This window comes from Coregonus clupeaformis, chromosome 7 (assembly GCF_020615455.1).
Source record: "Coregonus clupeaformis isolate EN_2021a chromosome 7, ASM2061545v1, whole genome shotgun sequence".
Classification (NCBI taxonomy): Eukaryota; Metazoa; Chordata; class Actinopteri; order Salmoniformes; family Salmonidae; genus Coregonus; species Coregonus clupeaformis.
Genome location: NC_059198.1, coordinates 11385166 through 11409354, shown reverse-complemented (window position 1 = coordinate 11409354; position 24189 = coordinate 11385166). Strand labels below are relative to the sequence as shown.

General features: G+C 44.6%; 1 protein-coding gene across 5 annotated transcripts in view; it reads left to right on the top strand.

Moving 5' to 3' along the window:
- LOC121569401 (late secretory pathway protein AVL9 homolog) overlaps nt 1-19807 on the top strand; it is a 34278-nt gene extending 14471 nt beyond the window's left edge. The window contains exons 3-16 of one of the 5 annotated variants that reach the window (XR_006661169.1): nt 370-458; nt 637-708; nt 1753-1842; nt 2010-2076; nt 2605-2645; nt 2903-2941; nt 3198-3267; nt 3401-3948; nt 5898-6032; nt 6856-7075; nt 7308-7425; nt 7628-7681; nt 7807-7958; nt 8198-9132. Coding sequence is in view for 3 of the 5 variants with exons in the window: in XM_041880316.2 (XP_041736250.2) it covers nt 370-458; nt 637-708; nt 1753-1842; nt 2010-2076; nt 2605-2645; nt 2903-2941; nt 3198-3267; nt 3401-3948; nt 5898-6032; nt 6856-7075; nt 7308-7425; nt 7628-7681; nt 18138-18226; nt 18471-18607 (1769 nt within the window). In the remaining 2 variants the exon portion in view is untranslated. The other 4 variants (XR_006661168.1, XM_041880316.2, XM_045221162.1 and 1 more) reach the window with 4 other exon arrangements.
- Nucleotides 19808-24189: the final 4382 nt, after the last annotated feature.

Genomic DNA, 24189 nt, shown 5'->3' with positions numbered 1-24189 from the left:
TTCCCCCATACAGTAGACAAGGACAACCGTTTCCTCCTTTTGATGTTGTCCTCTTGATGCTCTTATTCGCTTTATGTAACTGTCAAGTGCTTGGAACCTCATCAGTTTATTGAAGAAGTCACAGATATTTCAGTTATATTTTATTTCCACAACAGATGTTCAGTCTACTGTGTAATTTTAATTTGTCAATGCAGAAATTATTGTTGCATTCTTGATTGGCTAATTTAACAATCAACCTAATTAAATACAGAGGACAGTAATGGTCCAGAGATGTTTGTAGGAAAAACATCCACATATCACAGTTATTGCAAGAAGATCCTTCTTTGAAATAGCCACTAATGATGTGATTGTTGATGTTTTGTTTTGCAGACACTGTGTACTTTCACCTCCCTCCTTTCAGTGGAGCAGATATGAAATGCGTGTACGGAGTCTCCTGCTATCGCCAAATAGAAGCTAAGGTTGGTTCCCCCTCATGGCACTTGAATATTTGTGTCTATTGAATATTTGTGTCTTCTGCTACTTTACAGAAAATAAAGCAGAGTAGTCTCTTCTTTTCTCTGTGGTTATGTTTGCTGACTGTTTGCTGACGTGTCATTAGGTGTAGGCCTCAAAATGTTGGTTGTTTTTCATTTTCAGTCCCTGAAGGTCCGACTGGCTGACGTCACCAGGGAGACGGTCCAGAAGAGCGTGTGTGTCCTCAGTCAAGTGGTGAGTGTGTGTGTGAGGGGGAGGTGTGTGTCCTCAGTCAAGTGGTGAGTGTGAGGGGGAGGTGTGTGTCCTCAGTCGAGTGGTGAGTGTGAGGGGGAAGGTGTGTGTCCTCAGTCGAGTGTTGGGTGTGTGTGTGTGAGGGGGAGGTGTGTGTCCTCAGTCGAGTGGCGAGTCAGCTAACATGTGACATGTGACAAGGTTGTGATAGGGAGAGAGGAAGGAAGGAGGGACAGGGTCTAGAAGCAGGGGGAGATGGGAATGTCAGCCTCGTGGTCCTGTTGTTGACATGACATCCCCAGGATACTCCTGTCTGTCTGACGTCTGTTGGCGGTTTGAGACTGGGGGCTGGAGGTGGGGCTGGGGGATCTCTCTGGGAAAAGGTCTCCTGGAGCACTCTGGCTTCGTCCCAAATGGCACCCTATTCCCTATTTGGTGCACAACTTTTTACCAGAGCCCCCATAGGGAATAGGGTGCCATTTGGGATGTAGCATGTGACCCCTGGGGGTCAGAGGACAGCTCCCATAATTCACAGTTAGGGAACAGCTGACAGGGCAGGGGGTGGCAGGAAGTGGCACGCTTCCTTGGGTAATGAGAGATGGTATGGGGGAGAATGGCACCAGAATCATTGGCTGTGTAGACCGTTTTTAATCATTTTCCAGGATAAGTCATTAGAATATAGTTTTTATTAATCTTGTCACCAAAACAGTGTTTATAGTGTGTATACTGTAAATCCCCACAGGACAACAGTCAGTGAGTGAAGTAGCTTCTATAACTTATTGTTGTTGATAAGAGTGTTGATGTCTGTCTGACCCATTGATCCTCTCAGCCCATACCTCAGCTGGCCCCCACTCCTACCCCTACCCCACCACCCCCGGCTCAGCACGGCTATTTCTAGTCAGGACTAAGAGAAGTTGGTTCCCTTCCTCACATAAACAAACTGACAGGTGCTAATCACCACACACTTGGCTGGGCTGACTGCCCTCACTCACTTAGTCACTCACTCACTCACTCACTGATGGGTGTTTCTCTCCTCTTCCTCCCCAGCCTCTGTACGGTCTTCTCCAAGCTAAACTACAGCTCATCACACACGCCTACTTTGAGGAGAAAGACTTCTCACAGATATCCATATTGAAAGTGAGTGTTTTCAGAGCATTGAATCACAAAGGCCTGAATCCCTTTCTTCTTTGATTTGTGACCTTTTGTGTTTATGAAACATTGAACTTAGAACCTTGTCTTACCTGTTCACTCTCTCTGACTCTCTTTCTATCTCTTTCTCTTTCTTTCTCTCCCTCCATCTGTAGGAATTGTATGAACACATGAACGGTTCTCTGAGAGGAACGGCTCTGAAGGGATCACACATGTTTCTGGGTAAAACATTTCTGCTATTCTATCTGGATCCAACACAAGAGGTCCATTCCAAATGACACCTGATTCCCTATTTAGCTTGCCATTTGGGACACAGGCCAGGGCTCTGGGGCATGTTAGTCTCACACTAGCAATCTGCTCTTACTAGAATGGCTGCTGTTGAATGATCCTGTGTCTATGGTGTCTGTCCTAGAGTAGCCATAGAAATCTGTCAGTCAGGTGTGTCATTGTGGCACTTGTTATGGTGTTCAAATCAGCTTACAGAAACAGGACTATCCTCTTCAGGGATGTCTTCGGTCTTCTTTTTGTTGGACTTGTGACATTGAGTAATGTGGTGTGCGTCCCAAATGGCACCCTATTCCCTATATAGTGCACTACTTTTGACCAGGGCCCATAGAGCTCTGGTAAAAAAAAAAAATAACACTATATATGGAATAGGGTGGCATTTGGGATGCAATTTCACACGTATGATAGAAATGTCCTCCTTTAGGCAAATATCACATTCTTGATATGCAAATCTTCTCCCGACAGGTATGTCACCAAGAGATTTAATACTGCACTTTCGACACAAGGTAAATTAATGTGTTTTAAGGCAATCAAATGGCTTGTAAACATCTAGACTGCCTACCAAATGGCATTCTATTCCCTGTGTAGTGCACTACTTTTGACCAGAGTGCCTTGACCAGAGCTCTATGTGCCCTGGTCAAAAGGAGTGCCCTATAAAAGGAATATAGTGTCCCCCTGGAAACATCCTCCAAGATCGTAGTTAGTTGTTGTGGTGCTATTGACATGCTTCCTTAACTCTGCCGTCTCTCATTCACCCTTTTAGGTTCTTATCCTCTTCAAACTGATTCTGCTGGAGAAGAAGGTGAGGATTTCAATTCTATAAAAAAATCATCACCACAATGGGCAATTTACTTTGGGCATGTGAGTCATCAACAACATGACAGCATACCATAAATGACACCACACACAGTGACTTCATAGCAAGATAGCACAACATCAGTAATCATCATCATACCACAAGACATTACCGGCATATCACCCTCTAGGGGTTTGTAGTCAGAATACATGGCCTTACTGTCTGTGTGTGTGTGTGTGTGTGTTTATGTTTCCTCTTCCAGGTCCTGTTCTACGTATCTCCAGTCAACAGACTCGTAGAAACTCTGATGACAGTACTGTCACTGTTCCCAGGTGAGCACCAGCATAGAGGTCCTATCATTATGATTCTACTCATGCCCCCTTAGTTTTTCCTCTTGAGTGTTTGATTCTTCTTCATAATGGTGGTTCTAAGGTCAAAGATCATCTTGTGTGTTCATTCCTCTAGGTATGATAGAGCACGGCCTGGCCGACTCGTCCCACTACCAGTCCAAGAGCAGTGTCTCAGAGGACATCAGCCTGCTGGAGTGTGTGTCGGGGGCCGAGGAGTTTGTCTCTGTCTCTGTCACTGACATCACCAACGCTACCATGGAGCTGGTAGGGGAGGAGGGTTTCGGTGAGGACCAGACTACCACCACATCCACGGAGGCCTCAATGCGGACAGCCTCACTCCCAGACACCTCCACCCCAGCTGGGGATAGCACAAACCTCAAGCCCCCCTCCCGTACCTCCCCAGACTCATCAGAGAGCGACTGGGAGACACTGGACCCTAGCGTGCTGGAGGACGTTCCAAAAGACTCAGAGACAGGGGGTTTAGGTTTGGGGGGTTTAGGGGTGGAGCACCCAGAGACGTTTGACCCAGAGCCAGGTATCCCCATCACAGTTCAGCCCCAGGGACAGTCAGCAGGGCCAGGGGGGCAGGTGACTGTCACTCAGGGCCTAGTCTCTGGGCTGGAGGAGGACCAGTACGGACTGCCACTAGCCATCTTCACCAAGGTATGTTTTTTAGGGTATGTTGATGTTTTATTGATCGATGGATGAGAATATGAAATGGGGAGATGGATGAAAGGAATAAAACACAGAAAGTGAGTGGCGGGAAGAGGGGATCGAACCACTGCCTCCAGGGTCATATCCAGGGTCTGTCAACCACCACATTCTTATTGGCAGACTAAATAGCCTTGGTTTCTCAAATGACTGCCTCTCCTGGTTCACCAACTACTTCTCAGATAGAGTTCAATGTGTCAAATCGGAGGGCCTGTTGTCTGGACCTATGGCAGTCTCTATGGGGGTGCCACAGGGTTCAATTCTTGGGCAGACTCTTTTCTCTGTGTATATCAATGATGTCGCTCTTGCTGCTGGTGACTCTCAGATCCACCTCTATGCAGACGACACCATTTTGTATACATCTGGCCCTTCATTGGACACTGTGTTAACAAACCTCTAAACGAGCTTCAATGCCATACAGCACTCCTTCCGTAGCCTCCAACTGCTCTTAAACACTAGTAAAACTAAATGCATGCTCTTCAATCGAATGCTGCTGGCACCCACCCACCCGACTAGAATCACTACTCTCGACGGGTCTGACCTAGAGTATGTGGACAACTACAAATACCTATGTGTCTGGTTAGACTGTAAACTCTCATTCCAGACTCACATTAAGCATCTCCAATCCAAAGTGAAATCTAGAATCGGCTTCCTATTTCGCAACAAAGCCTCCTTCACTCATGCTGCCAAACATGCCCTCGTAAAACGGACTATCCTACCGATCCTTGACTTTGGCGATGTCATTTACAAAATAGCCTCCAACACTCTACTCAGCAAATTTGATGTAGTCTATCACAGTGCCATCCGTTTTGTCACCAAAGCCCCATATACTACCCACCACTGTGACCTGTACGCTCTTGTTGGCTGGTCCTCACTACATATTCGTCGCCAAACCCACTGGCTCCAGGCCATCTATAAATCACTGCTAGGCAAATCTCCGCCTTATCTTAGCTCATTGGTCACCATAGCAACACCCACCCGTAAAAAAAAAAGAAAGAAAAAAAAAAGAAAGAAAAAAAAACACCCACCCGTAGTATGCGCTCCAGCAGGTATATCTCACTGGTCATCCCCAAAGCCAACACCTCCTTTGGCCGCCATTCCTTCCTGTTCTCTGCTGCCAATGACTGGAACGAACTACAAAAATCTATGAAGCTGGAGACTCTTATCTCCCTCACTAACTTTAAGCATCAGTTGTCAGAGCACCTTACCGATCACTGCACCTGTACACAGCCCTTCTGAAATTAGCCCACCCAACTACCTTATCCCCATATTGTTATTTATTTTGCTGATTTGCACCCCACTATCTCTATTTGCACATCATCTCTTGCACATCTATCATTCCAGTGTTAATACTAATTGTAATTATTTTGCACTATGGCCTATTTATTGCCTTACCTCCATAACTTGCTACATTTGCACACACTGTATATAGATTTTCTGTGGTATTTTTGACTTTGTTTTGTTTTACCCCATATGTAACTTTGTGTTGTTGTTTTTATCGCACTGCTTTGCTTTATCTTGGCCAGGTCGCAGTTGTAAATGAACTGGCTTACCTGGTTAAATAAAGGTTAAATAAATAAAAATATATAAAAACATATGTGGAGCAGGGGCGGCAACACTATGATTAGACTAGCCTCTCACCATCTTCACGAAGGTACTTCAGTTCAAATTCAAAAAGCTTTATTGTCCAGCGTCAACTTAACATAAGATTTAAAAAATGGAAGTACCTCTCACCAGAGCCATAGATAGTTTTTCCTTTTCGATCACAATGAATAAGATTACATAGACAGAGAGGACCTGATCCTAGATCAGCACTCCTACTCTGAGACACTTGATACGTACAGCCCCAGATCAAGACTAAAATATCCACGCACTCTAACCTCTATGCCTGTGGTTGCCAGGGTTACCTGTGCCTGCCCTACATGGCCTTGCAGCAGCACCACCTGCTGTCAGACGTGACGGTGCGCGGCTTTGTCGCTGGGGCAACCAACATTCTCTTCCGTCAGCAGAGGCACCTGAGTGACGCTATCGTTGACGTGAGTCCTGCTCTCCATCTCTTCTCCCACATCTCCATCTCTCTCCTTCTCTTCTCCCTCCATCTCCATCTCTCTCTCCTTCTCTTCTCCCTCCATTTCCTTCTCTTCTCCCTCCATCTCCATCTCATCTCCTTCTCTTCTCCCTCCATCTCTCTCTCCTTTTCTTCTCCCTCCATCTCTCTCTCCTTCTCTTCTCCCTCCATCTCTCTCTCCTTCTCTTCTCCCTCCATCTCTCTCTCCTTCTCTTCTCCCTCCATCTCCATCTCTCTCTTCATCTCTTCTCCCTCCATCTCCTTCTCTTCTCCCTCCATCTCCATCTCTCTCTTAATCTCTTCTCCCTCCATCTCCATCTCCTCTCCATCTCTTCTTCCTCCATCTCTCCTCTCTCCATCCTCTCTCCCTCTCCCATAGGTCCAGTGGTCTCAAATGTGTACTGACAGTCTGCTACTCTTAGAGGAGAATTAGTGGAGAGCTTAGGAGAACATTGGTCTGTTTTTAACCGGTTCTCTCTGATTCTAGGTTACAGATAGTGATCTTGTCCTTCTCTATTTTCTATAGTTCTATGCTGTTTTCATAATGAGTGTTTAAGTCTCCCACGTGTATGCTGCCTATCAGATTTGACCTCTTTTTTCCAGGTATCATGAGTTACTGAGTGCTTTGTCTGCTGTGTGTGTGACCATATCCGTGTGTGTGACTGTCTATCCGTGTGTGTGATGTGTGTGTGTGTGTGTGTGTGTGTGTGTGTGTGTGTGTGACTGTCTATCCGTGTGTGTGACTGTCTATCCGTGTGTGTGACTGTCTATCCGTCCGTCCATCCTACTAGGTGGAGGAGGCTAAGATCCAGATTGGGGACCCAGAGTTGAGGAAGCTGCTAGGCCTGACCACGGCTGACCTGCGTTTCGCTGACTACCTGGTCAAACACGTCACGGAGAACCGCGAGGACGTGTTTCTGGACGGGACAGGCTGGGAGGGAGGGGACGAGTGGATCAGGGCCCAGTTTGGACTTTACGTCCATTCTCTCCTGTCCTCTACCTTACAAGAAGGTAGGACACTTATAGCCAGGGATGTGCTTCTTTTCTAATTATTCAGGATGTCATGCTCTTTTTTTTACACCTTCCTCTAGTCCTATATCATTGAACGTGATCTAACTCCTACTACTATTTCCATGTTGTATCACTTCCTGCTTACATCCCTGAACTTGACTATATTCCTTCTAGTCATTTGTCTCAGATGATTTCAACAGCTAAATGCTCATTTGTGTGTGTCTGTGTCCAGACAATGAGAAGTTGTTAGCAGACTGGGGCGCTCCCTTCATCTCAGCCTGGAGGATCACACACAACTACAGAGTATGGTTCAGCAACAAACACCCAGGCATGGCCAAGATCACCCCAGGGTAAGATGGCACCCTATTCCCTGCACTACTTTTGACCAGGGCCCATAGGGTCAAAAGTAGTACACTATATGGGAGGGTGGGAGCTGGGTGTTGGATTGGCCATCTTCGGTGTCATGCAAATGATGTTGCTATACTTTCTCAATTAATGATTTTAAAAAAATAACTTCTGATGTAAAATGGCTTGTTCTTTTTTATTTCTCAGCCATCCATTCCAAGGACAGTACAGTGCTGCTGATCTGAAATTAAGATTCTCACAGTGAGTACTTAATTCTTCATTGAAATCTATTGATTGCCGGTATACATACACTATCTGTAATATAGGCTATATCCAATGTGTATTTACTCTAAATCAGTAAATGACAACCCCACGAAAACATGCAGATGACTGCCCCCCAGTGGTGAAGATTGGAAGTGCTTCTGTGCCAGGGAGAATTGATTCTGTGGGTCAGAATATAGGGAGAATCTGATGGTTTTGCTCAACTCCTGCGTCCTCTCCTCCGTCCGGTCTCGCCTCCTTTTGGAAAAGGTCAAAGGTAATCGTGAACGAAAATGCGCTTGTATGAAATGAGACTCTCCTTCCCCCATCGGGCAAATGTTTACAGGGGTGGAATCCCAAAATAAATGTGTCAAGTGATAAAAACGAATTAAGTTAGTTGTGCAATACATTTTATAGATAAAAGGATAAGTAGCGTATGGTTTTTAAATGTGCTCAACAACCGTTGATTCATAGAGGGTGTGGCGGATTAACAAATACTCCTGCTCTTCCCGCCAGGAGACTTGTGCATCCTTGGCCGAAGTAGGTAATCAAGGAGGGAGGCATACTCCTCGGTTCACCGACTAATGAATTGACACCCCTCGACCACTCAACCACTTATCTGTTTCCGGGTCACGGAGGAGAGGAGGACGGAACGAGTCAAGGAGAGGACAGATTTTTTCCCAAATGAGAATCTCCCATTGTGAAGATCAGATGTGGCATGATGCAGATTCATCATAAATAGACATTTCACTGCTTCTCTATGCCTTGCTATTTCTGACAATACACATTATAATAATACAGATTACAGACCATTATGTGATTGTATATCTATTTGTTGCCAAGACATGCAAATCCAAGTCAAGTCTTTGAGGGGAGAGTTCGAGTGAAGTTGTAGTATTGAGGACCAACAGGTAGAAATCAGGGTAAATGGATGAAAACCAATGTTATAGGTAACTTTGAATATTTTTTACCCTCAGTATACTGCAGAACACCTAGACCAGTTTTCTGCAATAAAATTGTATATTTTCCCGTTTTGAGGTTAATAGACTCAAAATACCATCTTGGTATAACTTCTATTCTGAGCAAAGTGGGGAAATGAATACCAAACCAAGGGGACTGTTGGAAGGCTCCAAGATGACACTATGGGGTCATTCCTTATGTATTGGCCATATTCTAAGCTGGGATAAAGTAACGAGAGCCCAAACATGGTATATTGCTGCTTCCTAGTGATTTATTCCTGCACCCAAATATACAACATTTCTACTCAATCTTTATTACTATTTTTTAGCCCAGCACCGGTAGTCTCAAGTTTAGGATGTGCATATCACCCTCCCTTCCTCCATATTCTTAACTGCTCAGTCATCGTCTATAATTATGTAATTATTATAATTATGTAACCTAGTGCCTTCGGAAAGTATTCACACCCCTTGACTTTTTTCATATTTGTTGTGTTACAGCCTGAATTTAAAATGGATTAAATTGAGATTATTTTTTTTGTCACCTGACCTACACACAATACCCCATAATGTCAAAGTGGAATTATGTTTTATGACATTTTTACAAATTAATTAAAAATGAAAAGCTGAAATGTCTTGAGTCAATAAGTATTCAGCCCCTTTGTTATGGCCAGCCTAAATAAGTTCAGGAGTAAAAATGTTCTTAACAAGATGCATAATAAGTTGCATGGACTCACTCTGGGTGCAATAATAGTGTTTAACATGATTTTTTTAATGACTACCTCATCTCTGCACATACAATTATCTGTAAAGCCCTTCAGTTGAGCAGTGAATTTCAAACACAGATTCAACCACAAACACCAGCGAGGTTTTCCAATGCCTCGGGAAGAAGGGCACCTATTGTGTAGATGATTAAACATTTTTAAAAAGCAGACATTGAATATCCCTTTGACATTGTGAAGTTATTCATTACACTTTGGATGGTGTATCAATACACTGTCACTACAAAGATAGAGGCATCCTTCCTAACTCAGTTGCCGGAGAGGAAGGAAACCGCTAAGGGATTTCACCATGACGCCATTGGTGACTTTAAAACATTTACAGAGTTTAATGGCTGGGATAGGAGAAAACTGAGGATGGATCAACAACATTGTAGTTACTCCACAATACTAACCTAAATGACAGAGTGAAAAGAAGGAAGGCTGTACAGAATAAAAAATATTCCAAAACAGGCATCCTGTTTGCAACAAGGCACTAAATTAATACTGCAAAAGATTTGGCAAAGCAATTCACTTTGTGCCCTGAATACAAAGTGTTGTGTTTGGGGCAAATCCAACACATTACTGAGTACCACTCTCCGTATGTTCAAGCATAGTGGTGGCTGCAACATGTTATGGGTATGCTTTTAATCGTTCAGGACTGGTGAGTTTTACAGGATAAAAAAGAAACGTAATGGAGTTAAGCACAGGCAAAATCCTAGAGGAAAACCTGGTTTAGTCTGCTTTCCACCAGACACTGGGAGATGAATTCACCTTTCAGAAGGACAATAACCTAAAACACAAGGCCAAATCTACACTGGAGTTGCTTACCAAGAAGACAGTGAATGTTCCTGAGTGGCCGAGTTACAGTTTTGACTTAAATCTACTTGAAAATCTATGGCAAGACCTGAAAATGGTTTGCTAGTAATGATCAACAATCAATTTGACAGAGCTTGAATAGTTTTGAAAAGAATAATGGGCAAATATTTTAGCACAATCCAGGTGTTCAAAGCTCTTAGAGACTTACCAGAAATACTTGCAGCTGTAATCGCTGCCAAAGGTGCTTTTACAAAGTATTGACTCAGGGGTGTGAATATTTATGTAAATGAGATATTTCTGTATTTCCTTTGCAATACATTTGCAAAAATGTAGGGAATTGTGTGTAGATGTGTAACACAACAACATGTGGAATAAGTCAAGGGGTATGAATACTTTCTGAAGGCACTGTACGTGCCATGTTGCACTGTAGTCACTCTATTTCATAGAGTACTAAGCTACTAATTGCTGTGCCCTACTTGTGATGGTGATAAAGAAAGACACCAGGTCTCATTTAGCTCTCTCCATTCATTATTAACTCATTCTCAAAAACCCTTGCTGGCTGCCTTCAGGGGCGGGGTTACGTTACAGGAAGTGCAGAGGAAATGTGATCCCGCTGTACGTTGACTGTCCTGGGTCCTTCTCTCCAACCCTGCCTCTAAGGTTCCATTCTATACTCCTCCCAAATGGCACCCTACTCCCTATATAGTGCACATAGGGAACAGGATGCACTATATAGAGAAAGGGTGCAATTTGGGACACAGGCAAAGTGTCTTCATCCGTAACTTCTCTATTGATAGCTTTATGGTGAGAACATGGGGATATCTGCTTGGTGGTAATATATGGGTTCTCTCTCTTTCCCCTCCACTATTCAGTGACATGCATGACCCCTGTAAACTCTGACGTAATGGCAAACAAACAGACTGTGTCCTGTTGAAAATCCTCCTGAACTCCTCTGAGCGGCAGAGCGGTGGCGCGAGAGTGGCGAACTCTCAGAGCAGAAAAATACTTCAGAAACTCTCCTAGTCAGAACTAAGTGAACTACATGGATTTATATTTTATGTATGTAATAGAAACTTCATAACAATGAGTATCAGCTAATTCAAAATGCCTGCCACAGAATGAAATACAACATATTTATGTATTAGGATCTCTGTGATCCCTGCTGTATATTCTGATAGTGTAACTCACACAATCAAGCTGTTGCATATATATATAGGCCAACTTTCCAAAGGAATGTAAAAGCATGCCTTTGTACAGTGAATTTTCCATAGGACTCTGATCGAAAGTAGTGCACTACGTAGAGAATAGCGTCCCATTTCGAACGCAGCCCTACTGTTTACCAGAGTGAAGGGTAGATGAGAGTATGTTGTGCAGGTTGGCATTGATTGTCATGAATCTTGCCCTTGAGGCATCTCTGCAAAGTGGTCACTAGCTGGTATAACCACAAAATCTGATTTTAAACCTAACCATAGCCTTAACCCTAACCGTAACCACACAGCTAACCTGAATGCCTAACCTTAAATGAAGACCAAAAAGCAAAGGAGTGCACTATATAGGGAATAGGGTGCCATTTGGTATGCAGACAAGGTGCTGAAGGGGTGTATGGATGTGTGTGACACCCCCTGCACGGTAAACTCTTGATATAGCATACTAGATGTAGAGTCAGAGGCTGCGTCCCAAATGGCACCATATTCCCTATATAGTGCACTACTTTTGACCAGGGCCCTAGGCGTGCGCTATGTAGGGAATATGGGACTCACCCATCAGACAGAGAATTTGGCAGTTGGCCATGTAAGCTCTTAAGGAATAAATGAAACTAATTTCCTGCTTCATTCACTTCGTATAAGAGCAGCCTGAGTTCCTTTCTACACAGGAACACTGTGGTATTCAGCACGTCTCACGATCTCTGTGTGTGTCCATCTCTACCTCCCCCCACTGTGACTGTCTTAGATGTGAAAGAGTAAGGTGTTTAATGACATTGTGTGAGGCTTCTCTCCCATCGCTGACAGATGGACAAAAGAAAACACAGAGGGTACTGTTCAGTAGGGCAAAACATACCAAAACATTTTAAACATTTTTTATTTATTTATATGTGTTCTTATTGGACCAAATCCAGGTAGTACCCTCCCATTTCATTCTGTTTCGAAACGTTTCGTCCCATACTGAATACGACCCAGGAGGTTCTATCTCACCACCATCTCACACAGAAGCCTGAACCAAACCCACACAGATTGGACAAATGTTTACAATGTGGGCATTTTCTCGTGCCCTAATTGGTCAGCGGCGCCATCAGTCATCAGGGCTTCCTTGTTTCCCTCATCACTCAATGACAGTGGAATTCTCTTTCTCTATCTCTACCCCATCTATCTCTCTTCCTCCCTCTCTCTGTCTCTTTCTCTCCCTCTTTCTCTCTCTTATCCTCTTTCCTCTCTCCCTCCCGGGGTGGTAGGGCTGTAAGGGGTTTGTATTCAGGTCTTTGGGCAGGCTAGAAGGGTGTTGAACAAAGATAGGGAGAAACTGAGTTATTTTCTTTCCTCTTGGTCCTGTCACTGTCTCACCTCACACAATGACCAGTCTTTGTCCTAACCAGGTCCTAGCTGGCTTCTTCCTCATCCCCCTCTCTATTTTTCTCTCTCTGAAAAAGAGTAAACAAACCTGGTGAGAGAGAGTGGTGAATGTTGCATCTGTATTGTACTGTTAGGTTCAACACAGCTCTCCTATTCATCTGTCCTTATCTCCACTCATAGAGAGACAGAGATGTGTTTTTGAAAACAAAGCCACGTGACTGCATTACTTTTTGCCGGCCCTGCAGCAATCGGAGCGGAGTCCATGTCTGGCTGCCGACCGTCGCTGTGCCAACAGACGGGTGCATCTCAAATGGCACCCTATTCCCTATGCAGTGCACTACTTTTGACCAGGGGCCATAGGGATATGTAGGGAATAGGGTGCCATTTGGGACATACAGGTGGATCTGTTTTATTGTGAGGCGTGAACTGCCAGGGCTGGGCTGGACCAACATGGCTATTTATTTGGGTCAGGCAGTGAGGGTGTCAGTGAGGGTTGGGCCTGTCTGTGTGGTCGGGCCGGTGTCCGATCACTGGCACTGAATTGGTGTCACTCTGTCGCCCAGGCTCCTAGCAACCACCACTGGAGCCTATGAGAGAGGTGAATCGGGTTTGGTGTCCTGTCCCGTGTGCAACAGCAACAGTCACAAGGCTGTGGCGTGTCACTGTGACGTTCACAGTCTGTGGTGCTGCAGAGACTGGGACAGAGAGAGAGGATATGTCTGAAATGGCACCCTGTTCCCTATAAAGTGGACTACGCAAGCACACACACACACTCACATACACACACACCATGCACACAGATACACTATATATACAAAAGTATGTGGACACCCCTTCAAATTAGTGGATTCGGCTATTTCAGCCACACCCGTTGCTGACGGGTGTATAAAGTCGAGCACACAGCCATGCAATCTCCATAGAGAAACATTGGCAGTAGAATGGCTTTACTGGAGAGCTCAGTGACTTTCAACATGGCACCGTCATAGGATGCCACCTTTCCAACAAGTCAGTTTGTCACATTTCTGCCCTGCTAGAGCTGCCCCGGTCAACTGTAAGTGCTGTTATTGTGGTGGTCCTTGGTTGCAACACTGACTACCGAGTTCCAAATTGCCTCTGGAAGCAACGTTAGCACAACTGTTTGTCGGGAGCTTCATGAAATGGGTGTACATGGCCGAGCAGCCGCACACAAGCCTAAGATCACCATGCGCAATGCCAAGCATGGACGAATCTGGGTTTGGCGGATGCCAGGAGAACGCTACCTGCCCCAATGAATAGTGCCAACTGTAAAGTTTGGTGGAGGAGGAATAATGGTCTGGGGCTGTTTTTCATGGTTCGGGCTAGGCCCCTTAGTTCCAGTGAAGGGAAATCTTAACGCTACAGCATACAATGACATTCTAGATGATTCTGTGCTTCCAACTTTGTGGCAACAGTTTGGGGAAGGCCTTTCCTGTTTCAGCATTGCAATGCCCCCGTGCACAAAGCGAGGTCCATACAGAAATGGTTTGTCGGTGTGGAAGAACTAGACTGGCCTGCAAAGAGCCCTGACCTCAACCCCATCGAACACCTTTGGGATGAATTGGAATGCCGATTGCGGGCCTAATCGCTCCCCATTATAGGTGCCCGACCGCACTAATGCTCTTGTGGCTGAATGGAAGCAAGTCCCCAACATCTAGTGGAAAGCCTTCCCAGAAGAGTGGAGGCTGTTATAGCAGCAAAGGGGGGACCAACTCCATATTAATGCCCATGATTTTGGAATGAGATGTTCGATGAGCAGTTTTGGTCATGTAGTGTATGTTATGATGATGGCGCACAGTTGACTGCACAGGCACCATGAGAGAAGGGGTGTGTGTGTGTGTCAGTGTATTGTGTGTGTGTGTGCATGTATTTGGATGATGTGTGTGTGAAAGGCGACAGCCAGCGTGACCCACTTGTGAATCTGCCCCTCCATATTGCCGCTACCTCTGGCTGGGCTGGGGACAGTAGTGGTGTAAAATATCTAGTCAGTTTATGTAATAATAGCAGGGTTATGTCCATTATGAGTTCAGTGGATGTACGACCATTATGAAAAGGCCAGGGACCAGTGGATTGTTGTGTCACTGGTCATGGTATAGAGTGACAATTAAGCCTTGTTCACATTGGCAGTTTGAAGTGACTCAAATAAAAAAAAAATTGCATATCTGATTACAATCTGTTCTTTTCCCAGCAGTCAAAAAGCACATGGGATCAGATATTTCAGGCCACATTTCAAACCACCTTCGTAGGTGGTTTGAAATCAGATACAAATCTGATTCCTGGCCATGCGACTTGTGTCTGAACGGTCAGATCTGATTTATTTGCCTTCAAGTGTTTTTTTAGACTGTTATTTGGCATATCTTGTTGCTTGTTAACTACTGTTGACAGTTTGACAAGAACATGTGGTAGCTAACTAGGTTGTTAATAGTTTACAAACAAATTAATTAATATGATAGAGAGCGAAAAAGCATCCTAGCTAGCTAGTTAGCTGCTGTGGCATGCCAAAAAGGACTTGTTTTGATAGTTGGATTATCTTATCCTTTGAGGCTTAAAAACAGTTCTTACACTATGATTTTGAACATCCAAAGCAACTGGGAAACATCCATGGCAGGTATTGATGTCACCTTAGCTTGCTACATAACTTCTGAGAGATAAGAAGCAGGAGCACCACCACCAATCAGCCTACACCTGTGTTTACAGTGAACACTGAGGCTACCCTTATAGTTTTAGACAGTAGCCAATAGCCTGTTGTGGCTATTTAATGTAGGCCAAATAGGTGACTGTGAATTGTATTGTGTTGTATGATGCAAGAAACCAGTTTACAAAATAAAATAAATTATTACCATACAGAGAATTAGACAATGTAGGCTAGCCTTCTACCTATTGGTTTATTTGTACACTGCTCAAAAAAATAAAGGGAACACTTAAACAACACAATGTAACTCCAAGTCAATCACACTTCTGTGAAATCAAACTGTCCACTTAGGAAGCAACACTGATTGACAATACATTTCACATGCTGTTGTGCAAATGGAATAGACAACAGGTGGAAATTATAGGCAATTAGCAAGACACCCCCAATAAAGGACTGGTTTTGCAGGTGGTGACCACAGACCACTTCTCAGTTCCTATGCTTCCTGGCTGATGTTTTGGTCACTTTTGAATGCTGGCGGTGCTTTCACTCTAGTGGTAGCATGAGACGGAGTCTACAACCCACACAAGTGGCTCAGGTAGAGCAGCTCATCCAGGATGGCACATCAATGCGAGCTGTGGCAAGAAGATTTGCTGTGTCTGTCAGCGTAGTGTCCAGAGCATGGAGGCGCTACCAGGAGACAGGCCAGTACATCAGGAGACGTGGAGGAGGCCGTAGGAGGGCAACAACCCAGCAGCAGGACTGCTACCTCCGCCTTTGTGCAAGGAGGAGCAGGAGGAGCACTGCCAGAGCCCTGCAAATGACCTCCAGCAGGCCACAAATGTGCATGTGTCTGCTCAAACGGTCAGAAACAGACTCCATGAGGGTGGTATGAGGGCCCAATGTCCACAGGTGGGGGTTGTGCTTACAGCCCAACACCGTGCAGGACGTTTGGCATTTGCCAGAGAACACCAAGATTGGCAAATTCGCCACTGGCGCCCTGTGCTCTTCACAGATGAAAGCAGGTTCACACTGAGCACGTGACAGAGTCTGGAGACGCCGTGGAGAACGTTCTGCTGCCTGCAACATCCTCCAGCATGACCGGTTTGGCGGTGGGTCAGTCATGGTGTGGGGTGGCATTTCTTTGGGGGGCCGCACAGCCCTCCATGTGCTCGCCAGATGTAGCCTGACTGCCATTAGGTACCGAGATGAGATCCTCAGACCCCTTGTGAGACCATATGCTGGTGCGGTTGGCCGTGGGTTCCTCCTAATGCAAGACAATGCTAGACCTCATGTGGCTGGAGTGTGTCAGCAGTTCCTGCAAGAGGAAAGCATTGATGCTATGGACTGGCCCGCCCGTTCCCCAGACCTGAATCCAATTGAGCACATCTGGGACATCATGTCTCGCTCCATCCACCAACGCCACGTTGCACCACAGACTGTCCAGGAGTTGGCGGATGCTTTAGTCCAGGTCTGGGAGGAGATCCCTCAGGAGACCATCCGCCACCTCATCAGGAGCATGCCCAGGCGTTGTAGGGAGGTCATACAGGCACATGGAGGCCACACACACTACTGAGCCTCATTTTGACTTGTTTTAAGGACATTACATCAAAGTTGGATCAGCCTGTAGTGTGGTTTTCCACTTTAATTTTGAGGGTGACTCCAAATCCAGACCTCCATGGGTTGATAAATTTGATTTCCATTGATAATTTTTTTGTGATTTTGTTGTCAGCACATTCAACTATGTAAAGAAAAAAGTATTTAATAAGATTATTTCGTTCATTCAGATCTAGGATGTGTTATTTTAGTGTTCCCTTATTTTTTTTGAGCAGTGTATATTCAAGCCTGTCTCAAAAACAACACTGCCCCTTTAATTAAGACGTAAGCTTTTTACCTGACTGGCTTTTCAAAGACAGCTTGAAATGTAGCCTACACGTTTTGTGCTCTTGTGGGAAGCAGTAACTCCACATTGCTGACCTATACTTATCTAGAACTGGGCTAATAACTTGCTAACTAGCAAAGAATATCAACAAATGTGCACGCGCGGCTCTGCACTCTGATCAAAACTGATCTGAAAAGCGCATTCACTCGCGGGCGATTGAAAGACGGCTCGTGGGCTACACCCGCCAATAGAATTATATTCCTTTGCTCTCTGGCTCTGCCTACAACAAAATCACAGACTACATCTTGCAACGTTGATCTATATAGTGCAAACTAATGGGGCGAAATCAGTGTTGTTCAATCTCCTGCGTCTCAGAGCGGCGTGGCATTTCTTCTGCGCGGCAGTCCTGGAGTGCAGTTTAGAGGTCACTTGGATTAGAAAAATAAAACAGATTTGAGCATTAAGGCCTGCAGTGTGAACAAGCCTTTAGAGCCTTTAAGATTGTAATGTTGTAATGTGTGTGTTGACATCTGGGCAATTTAAAAAGAGACCGCCAGGCTGGATTTATTTGTGTGCATGTTGTGAAATGTACCCGGGACAACAACCGGACGCTCTTTGCTGCTCTAGTCTCAGGTTGGCTTGGTTGGGATAATTAGATCCAACCACCAGTGACAGTAACTCTCTCTCTACTTCCGCAGAGTTATGCAGTACTATAACAGGATGTAGCAACATTTAGATGAGAAATGTGTCATACTGCTACCCAGGGTTTATTTCTGGGTGCAACATGGTTGGTTGTGACTGAATAGCCATTTTCTCTCTCTGAATTTCAGCTCGGTGCAGAACAGCGAACGGGGGAAGAAGATCGGGGCAGCTGTGATCACCACCAGTCGGAGTGTCGTGCAGACCGGGAAGGCAGTAGGTGAGACAGTCAGTCTCTCTAACCAACCTTTTCCCAGACTCAAATTAAGGCACTTGTGAAGGATTTTTAGTCCAGGACTACGCTTAATCTGGGTCCAGGAAACCGGCCTTCAAATAGTCAGAGTACTCCTTACTAACATTCACTCCCAGATGGCTTTGTTTTCATCATTTAATTTATAAGAAATGTATTGTTCAGTACAGAACTTTATATCTTATCCACAATCCCTCCTGTCTCCATCCTCCAGGTCAGTCGGTGGGTGGAGTGTTGACCAGTGCTAAGTCAGCCATGTCGTCGTGGTTCTCTACGTTGGCCCAGCCCGCTATCTTAGCCACTCCAGCAGCCTCCCCTGAGCCTCAGTCACCTACTGAGGCCAAGCCTTGACCACCTGCCTGCCTCCTAACCTAACCTTAGCCTCTGTCACAGGCTTTCACCAACATGAGTTAAGCCTAGGAGCTGAGGATACCCTAACCTAACCCCCTCCAACGGTCCTTCCCTGACTCTCAATTAATCTTTCCTTGATTCCCTGCATCCTTTCTCCTGAGCTCCTTCTCAAAACCTATTGGAGAAGGTCAGAGGGGAGGGATCTTGGACAGTGTCCTCCAATACGGTTGAGAAGGATGCGATGTGACACACTCCTCCTCCTATTCCTACTCTCCCCCCTTTCATTCAGAACCAGCTAGTTACAGAAGAAACTGGGGTCAGGTGGGCAGGATAGGTTGATTTGTGTGTTTGGGGAAAGGTTTTATTTTATGAAGGATTTGTTTCAGGCCTTCAGGCCTCTGATGGGATACCACAACACAGCAGAGGGATCCAGGTCTTTGTCGTAAATGATACCCTATTCCCTATGTAGTGCACTACTTTTGACCAGGGCCCATAGGGTACTGGTGATAAGTAGTGCACTAGGAATAGATGCCATTTAGGACAACCCTGGTCTGCAGTACCCTCTCCCCTCCATCCCCAGGTTACAACTGCTCCAGCATAGAGGACAGATGAGAGGAAAAGCCACTTATGCTAAACAGACAGAAATATCCATGCTCAGAGCCTCAGACATTTCAGATTTCAGTATGTTTTATCCCATGCGAGTGTTTTGCTCTTTCTGTATTCCAACAAGGTGTATACTGTATATACTGACAGTGTGAAACCAATGCATCGCTGGCTGGATGCTGTGTTACTGTAAATGAGCAAGACGCTGGGTCAGCGCAAGTTATTCTCAGTTTGCTGGACAGGACAGACAAGCTATGGTCATGTCCCAAATGGCACCCTATACCATAGTGCACTACTTTTGACCAGATCCCCATGGGCCCTGGTCAAATGTAGTGCACTATAAAGAGAAGAGGGTGCTATTTGGAACACATTCTGCTTTTGATCTATTTTCCTCATTATGTAATAGTGAACTTTATAAAGATGAAGGTTGGAAAATGGGATAAAATGAATATTAGTTGTATATAGTTTGGACTCGTACATAAATAATAATTGTGATTTCCCTCTGTCATGACACCACTGGAACCAATCTCTACCGATCTATGGCTCACTACAGCTATTGTGCATCTGAAATAGCACCCTATTCCCTATATACAGTGGGGGGGGAAAGTATTTAGTCAGCCACCAATTGTGCAAGTTCTCCCACTTAAAAAGATGAGAGATGCCTGTAATTTATCATAGGTACACGTCAACTATGACAGACAAAATGAGAAGAAAAAAAATCCAGAAAATCACATTGTAGGATTTTTAATGATTTTATTTGCAAATTATGGTGGAAAATAAGTATTTGGTCAATAACAAAAGTTTCTCAATACTTTGTTATATACCCTTTGTTGGCAATGACACAGGTCAAACGTTTTCTGTAAGTCTTCACAAGGTTTTCACACACTGTTGCTGGTATTTTGGCCCATTCCTCCATCCAGATCTCCTCTAGAGCAGTGATGTTTTGGGGCTGTCGCTGGGCAACACGGACTTTCAACTCCCTCCAAAGATTTTCTATGGGGTTGAGATCTGGAGACTGGCTAGGCCACTCCAGGACCTTGAAATGCTTCTTACGAAGCCACTCCTTTGTTGCCCGGGCGGTGTGTTTGGGATCATTGTCATGCTGAAAGACCCAGCCACGTTTCATCTTCAATGCCCTTGCTGATGGAAGGAGGTTTTCACTCAAAATCTCACGATACATGGCCCCATTCATTCTTTCCTTTACACGGATCAGTCAGTCCTGGTCCCTTTGCAGAAAAACAGCCCCAAAGCATGATGTTTCCACCCCCATGCTTCACAGTAGGTATGGTGTTCTTTGGATGCAACTCAGCATTCTTTGTCCTCCAAACACGACGAAGTTGAGTTTTTACCAAAAAGTTATATTTTGGTTTCATCTGACCATATGACATTCTCCCAATCCTCTTCTGGATCATCCAAATGCACTCTAGCAAACTTCAGACGGGCCTGGACATGTACTGGCTTAAGCAGGGGGACACGTCTGGCACTGCAGGATTTGAGTCCCTGGCGGCGTAGTGTGTTACTGATGGTAGGCTTTGTTACTTTGGTCCCAGCTCTCTGCAGGTCGTTCACTAGGTCCCCCTGTGTGGTTCTGGGATTTTTACTCACGGTTCTTGTGATCATTTTGACCCCACGGCGCTCAACTGGTAGAGCACGGCGCTCAACTGGTAGAGCACGGCGCTTGTAACGCCAAGGTAGTGGGTTCGATCCCCGGGACCACCCATACACAAAAATGTATGCACGCATGACTGTAAGTCGCTTTGGATAAAAGCGTCTGCTAAATGGCATATTATTATTATTATATTATTATTATATCTTGCGTGGAGCCCCAGATCGAGGGAGATTATCAGTGGTCTTGTTTTTCTTCCATTTCCTAATAATTGCTCCCACAGTTGATTTCTTCAAACCAAGCTGCTTACCTATTGCAGATTCAGTCTTCCCAGCCTGGTGCAGGTCTACAATTTTGTTTCTGGTGTCCTTTGACAGCTCTTTGGTCTTGGCCATAGTGGAGTTTGGAGTGTGACTGTTTGAGGTTGTGTACAGGTGTCTTTTATACTGATAACAAGTTCAAACAGGTGCCATTAATAAAGGTAACGAGTGGAGGACAGAGGAGACTCTTAAAGAAGTTGTTACAGGTCTGTGAGAGCCAGAAATCTTGCTTGGTTGTAGGTGACCAAATACTTATTTTCCATCATAATTTGCAAATAAATTCATTAAAAAATCCTACAATGTGATTTTCTGGATTTTTTTTCTCTCAACTTGTCTGTCATAGTTGACGTGTACCTATGATGAAAATTACAGGCCTCATCTTTTTAAGTGGGAGAACTTGCACAATTGGTGGCTGACTAAATACTTTTTCCCCCCACTGTAGGTCACTACTTTTGACTAAGGCCCTTTAACCTATTCCCTAGATAGTGCACTACCAAAACTAGTGCTGTACGTAGGGAATTGGTTGCACATAGGAAAGATGATTATATTTCTATGTACTCTTAGTAGCCTATATTGTAACTTTTTCCCCAACTGTTTGTATTGAAGTTGTTGGATAAGTTTGTAACAACAGTTAGGCACAGATCCATATATTTAGAAAATAAATGTGTTGTGTCTTTTATAGGCATGCTCTTTGAGACCTGGGCTTGTATCCACTAAAAGTCTGAGTAGGAGTGCTGATCTAGGATCAGGACCCCACCTGTCCATATAACCTTATAAATTAACATCTGAAAGGCCAAACTTGATCCTAAATCAGCACTCCTACTCTGAGATGCTTTATGGACATGGGCCCAGGTCCAGTTTTTAAACTGTAATAACGAAATCTTTGCCAGTTGTCTGAACTTTGGACCATCATCTCCTTGATTTCCTGTCTTGACTTTAACTAAAATCTGAGTCATTCGTATTGCCTGTGTTTTGACTGTATGCTCCATTTGTTGCTGTTGAACTCTGAAAATGACATTAAGTATGAAACTATTTGTTTTTGAGGTGTTTTCTCTTTCATCTGACATTGTATTTAAAATATGAATGTATCAAATTGTGAATTGAAATTCACAAAATGTTTGGGTGAAAAAGTTAGTTTATGCTATATTGCTGCATTAAATATGAAAAGACAGATGGAAATAGACTTTCTCATAGCTTTTGTACTTAAACAGATGGAAATCAGCCTTTTTATCTTTGCTTCTGTACCTAAAAAAACTATGAAAGGAAAGTATTTCTCCTGTAAGCTTCTTAGAAACATTGTTACTACACAAAATATTAAAATAGTATTTTCCCCTGTAAGCTTCTGTTAAAGAGAGCAAGATATTCATAGTCTGGTCTGTGTTCATACTGTATGTAGGTCAGCCAAACAAAAGACGGTGGGGGGCGAGGTAGGGGAGAGTACCAGGACATGTGGTAGCAGGCGCAGGGTCTGCCGGACAAAAACAGGCTGCAGCCACGTGCCTCAGTTCAACAACATCACATACACGAACCCAGGGACCTCACGGATGACTTTCAGATTATCAGCTCAAAAGCTGTGGGTGGGGGCAGAGCAGTAGAGGGATGTTTGTTTGGCTTCAGCGGTTCAGTCACAAATGGCACCCTATACCCTGCATAGTCCCTACAGGCCCTGGTCGAAAGTAGTGCACTATGTAGGGAATAGGGTGCAATTTGGGACACACAGCTATTCAGAGGTGGTACTGACAGAGGGCCTGGGTGAATGACTGTGGATGGATGCTGCCTGCCTTTTGGGTGTGAGGCAACGCATGAGAATGGAGAAACAACATTTTAATTTAACATAGGCTAAATCCCAACCCTTTATTAAGAACTTGCCTGATCAACAATATGCTCAGTAACTAATGCTGGTAAAATAATGACAGGTCTGTAATTGTGAACTGACTGGATTAACGGGTATGAATACATTTTGTGACATGTTTAAGACAAAATCAAGTGTGCTTCATTAACCCATGTGAAAATAACAAGTTGTTTTTTCGAGAACGTTTTGGTATGTTTTTTAATAAATTAACGTTCATTCAAAATACAGTGCCAAAGGAACATGATGCAGCCAAACACGCTAGTAAGGTTTGTCATGAAGCACCTGTGCTCATGTTAAGGTTAAAACCATGAAGCAGCTCCGTCTGCTCCTTCCCTCCCATACCATCCTCCATTCTGTCTCCACTACTGCTAGTGGTTGCCGGGACAATTTCCATAGCAACAGCCCTGGGCCAGCCCTCTCCTTCCTTTTCAGACCCAATCAGCAGCAAGATTCCTCAATATTCCACTCACAAGAAAATAATATGATGGGGGGGTGGATACCTAAACACAATCACACTACAGTAATGTCTGATATTAAATTAAAAAAGACTAATACAAAATAGAACCTGGTTATTTTCCCCAACACAAACAATTTGTCTTTTATAAACATATGAAAAATATATATTTATATATTTCAGCAGCTTGGGAAGAAAAAAAATGCATGAGCCCAAAAATCTATGGTTGATGAGAGTATTGAGATAGAGTGAAGGAGGCGTGTGTTGTTGCAGGGCATAAATCCTCCTATCACGACAATGAGATGGCGGTTGGTTAGAGTGAACTCTGTTCTGTAAACTGCTGGCTAGCTCTGTGGAAGACCTGTGTCCAGAGAGATTGACTAAGGATGCCTCCCAAATGGCACCCTATATAGGACACTACTTTTGGCAAGATCTCTATGGGCCAGCTCAACAAGCCTATGGTGGCCCTTTGCACCCTGGTCAAAAGTAGTGCACTGTGTAGGGAATAGGGTGCCATTTGGGAGGCGTCCTAAGAGACAGACAGTGGTGCTAGTGTGAGCAGTGGACTAGAGGACTGAGGGGAGAGGCAGGGGACTAGAGGACTGAGGGGAGAGGCAGGGGACTAGAGGACTGAGGGGAGAGGCAGGGGACTAGAGGACTGAGGGGAGAGGCAGGGGACTAGAGGACTGAGGGGAGAGGCAGGGGACTAGAGGACTGAGGGGGGGGGGAGAGGCAGGGGACTAGAGG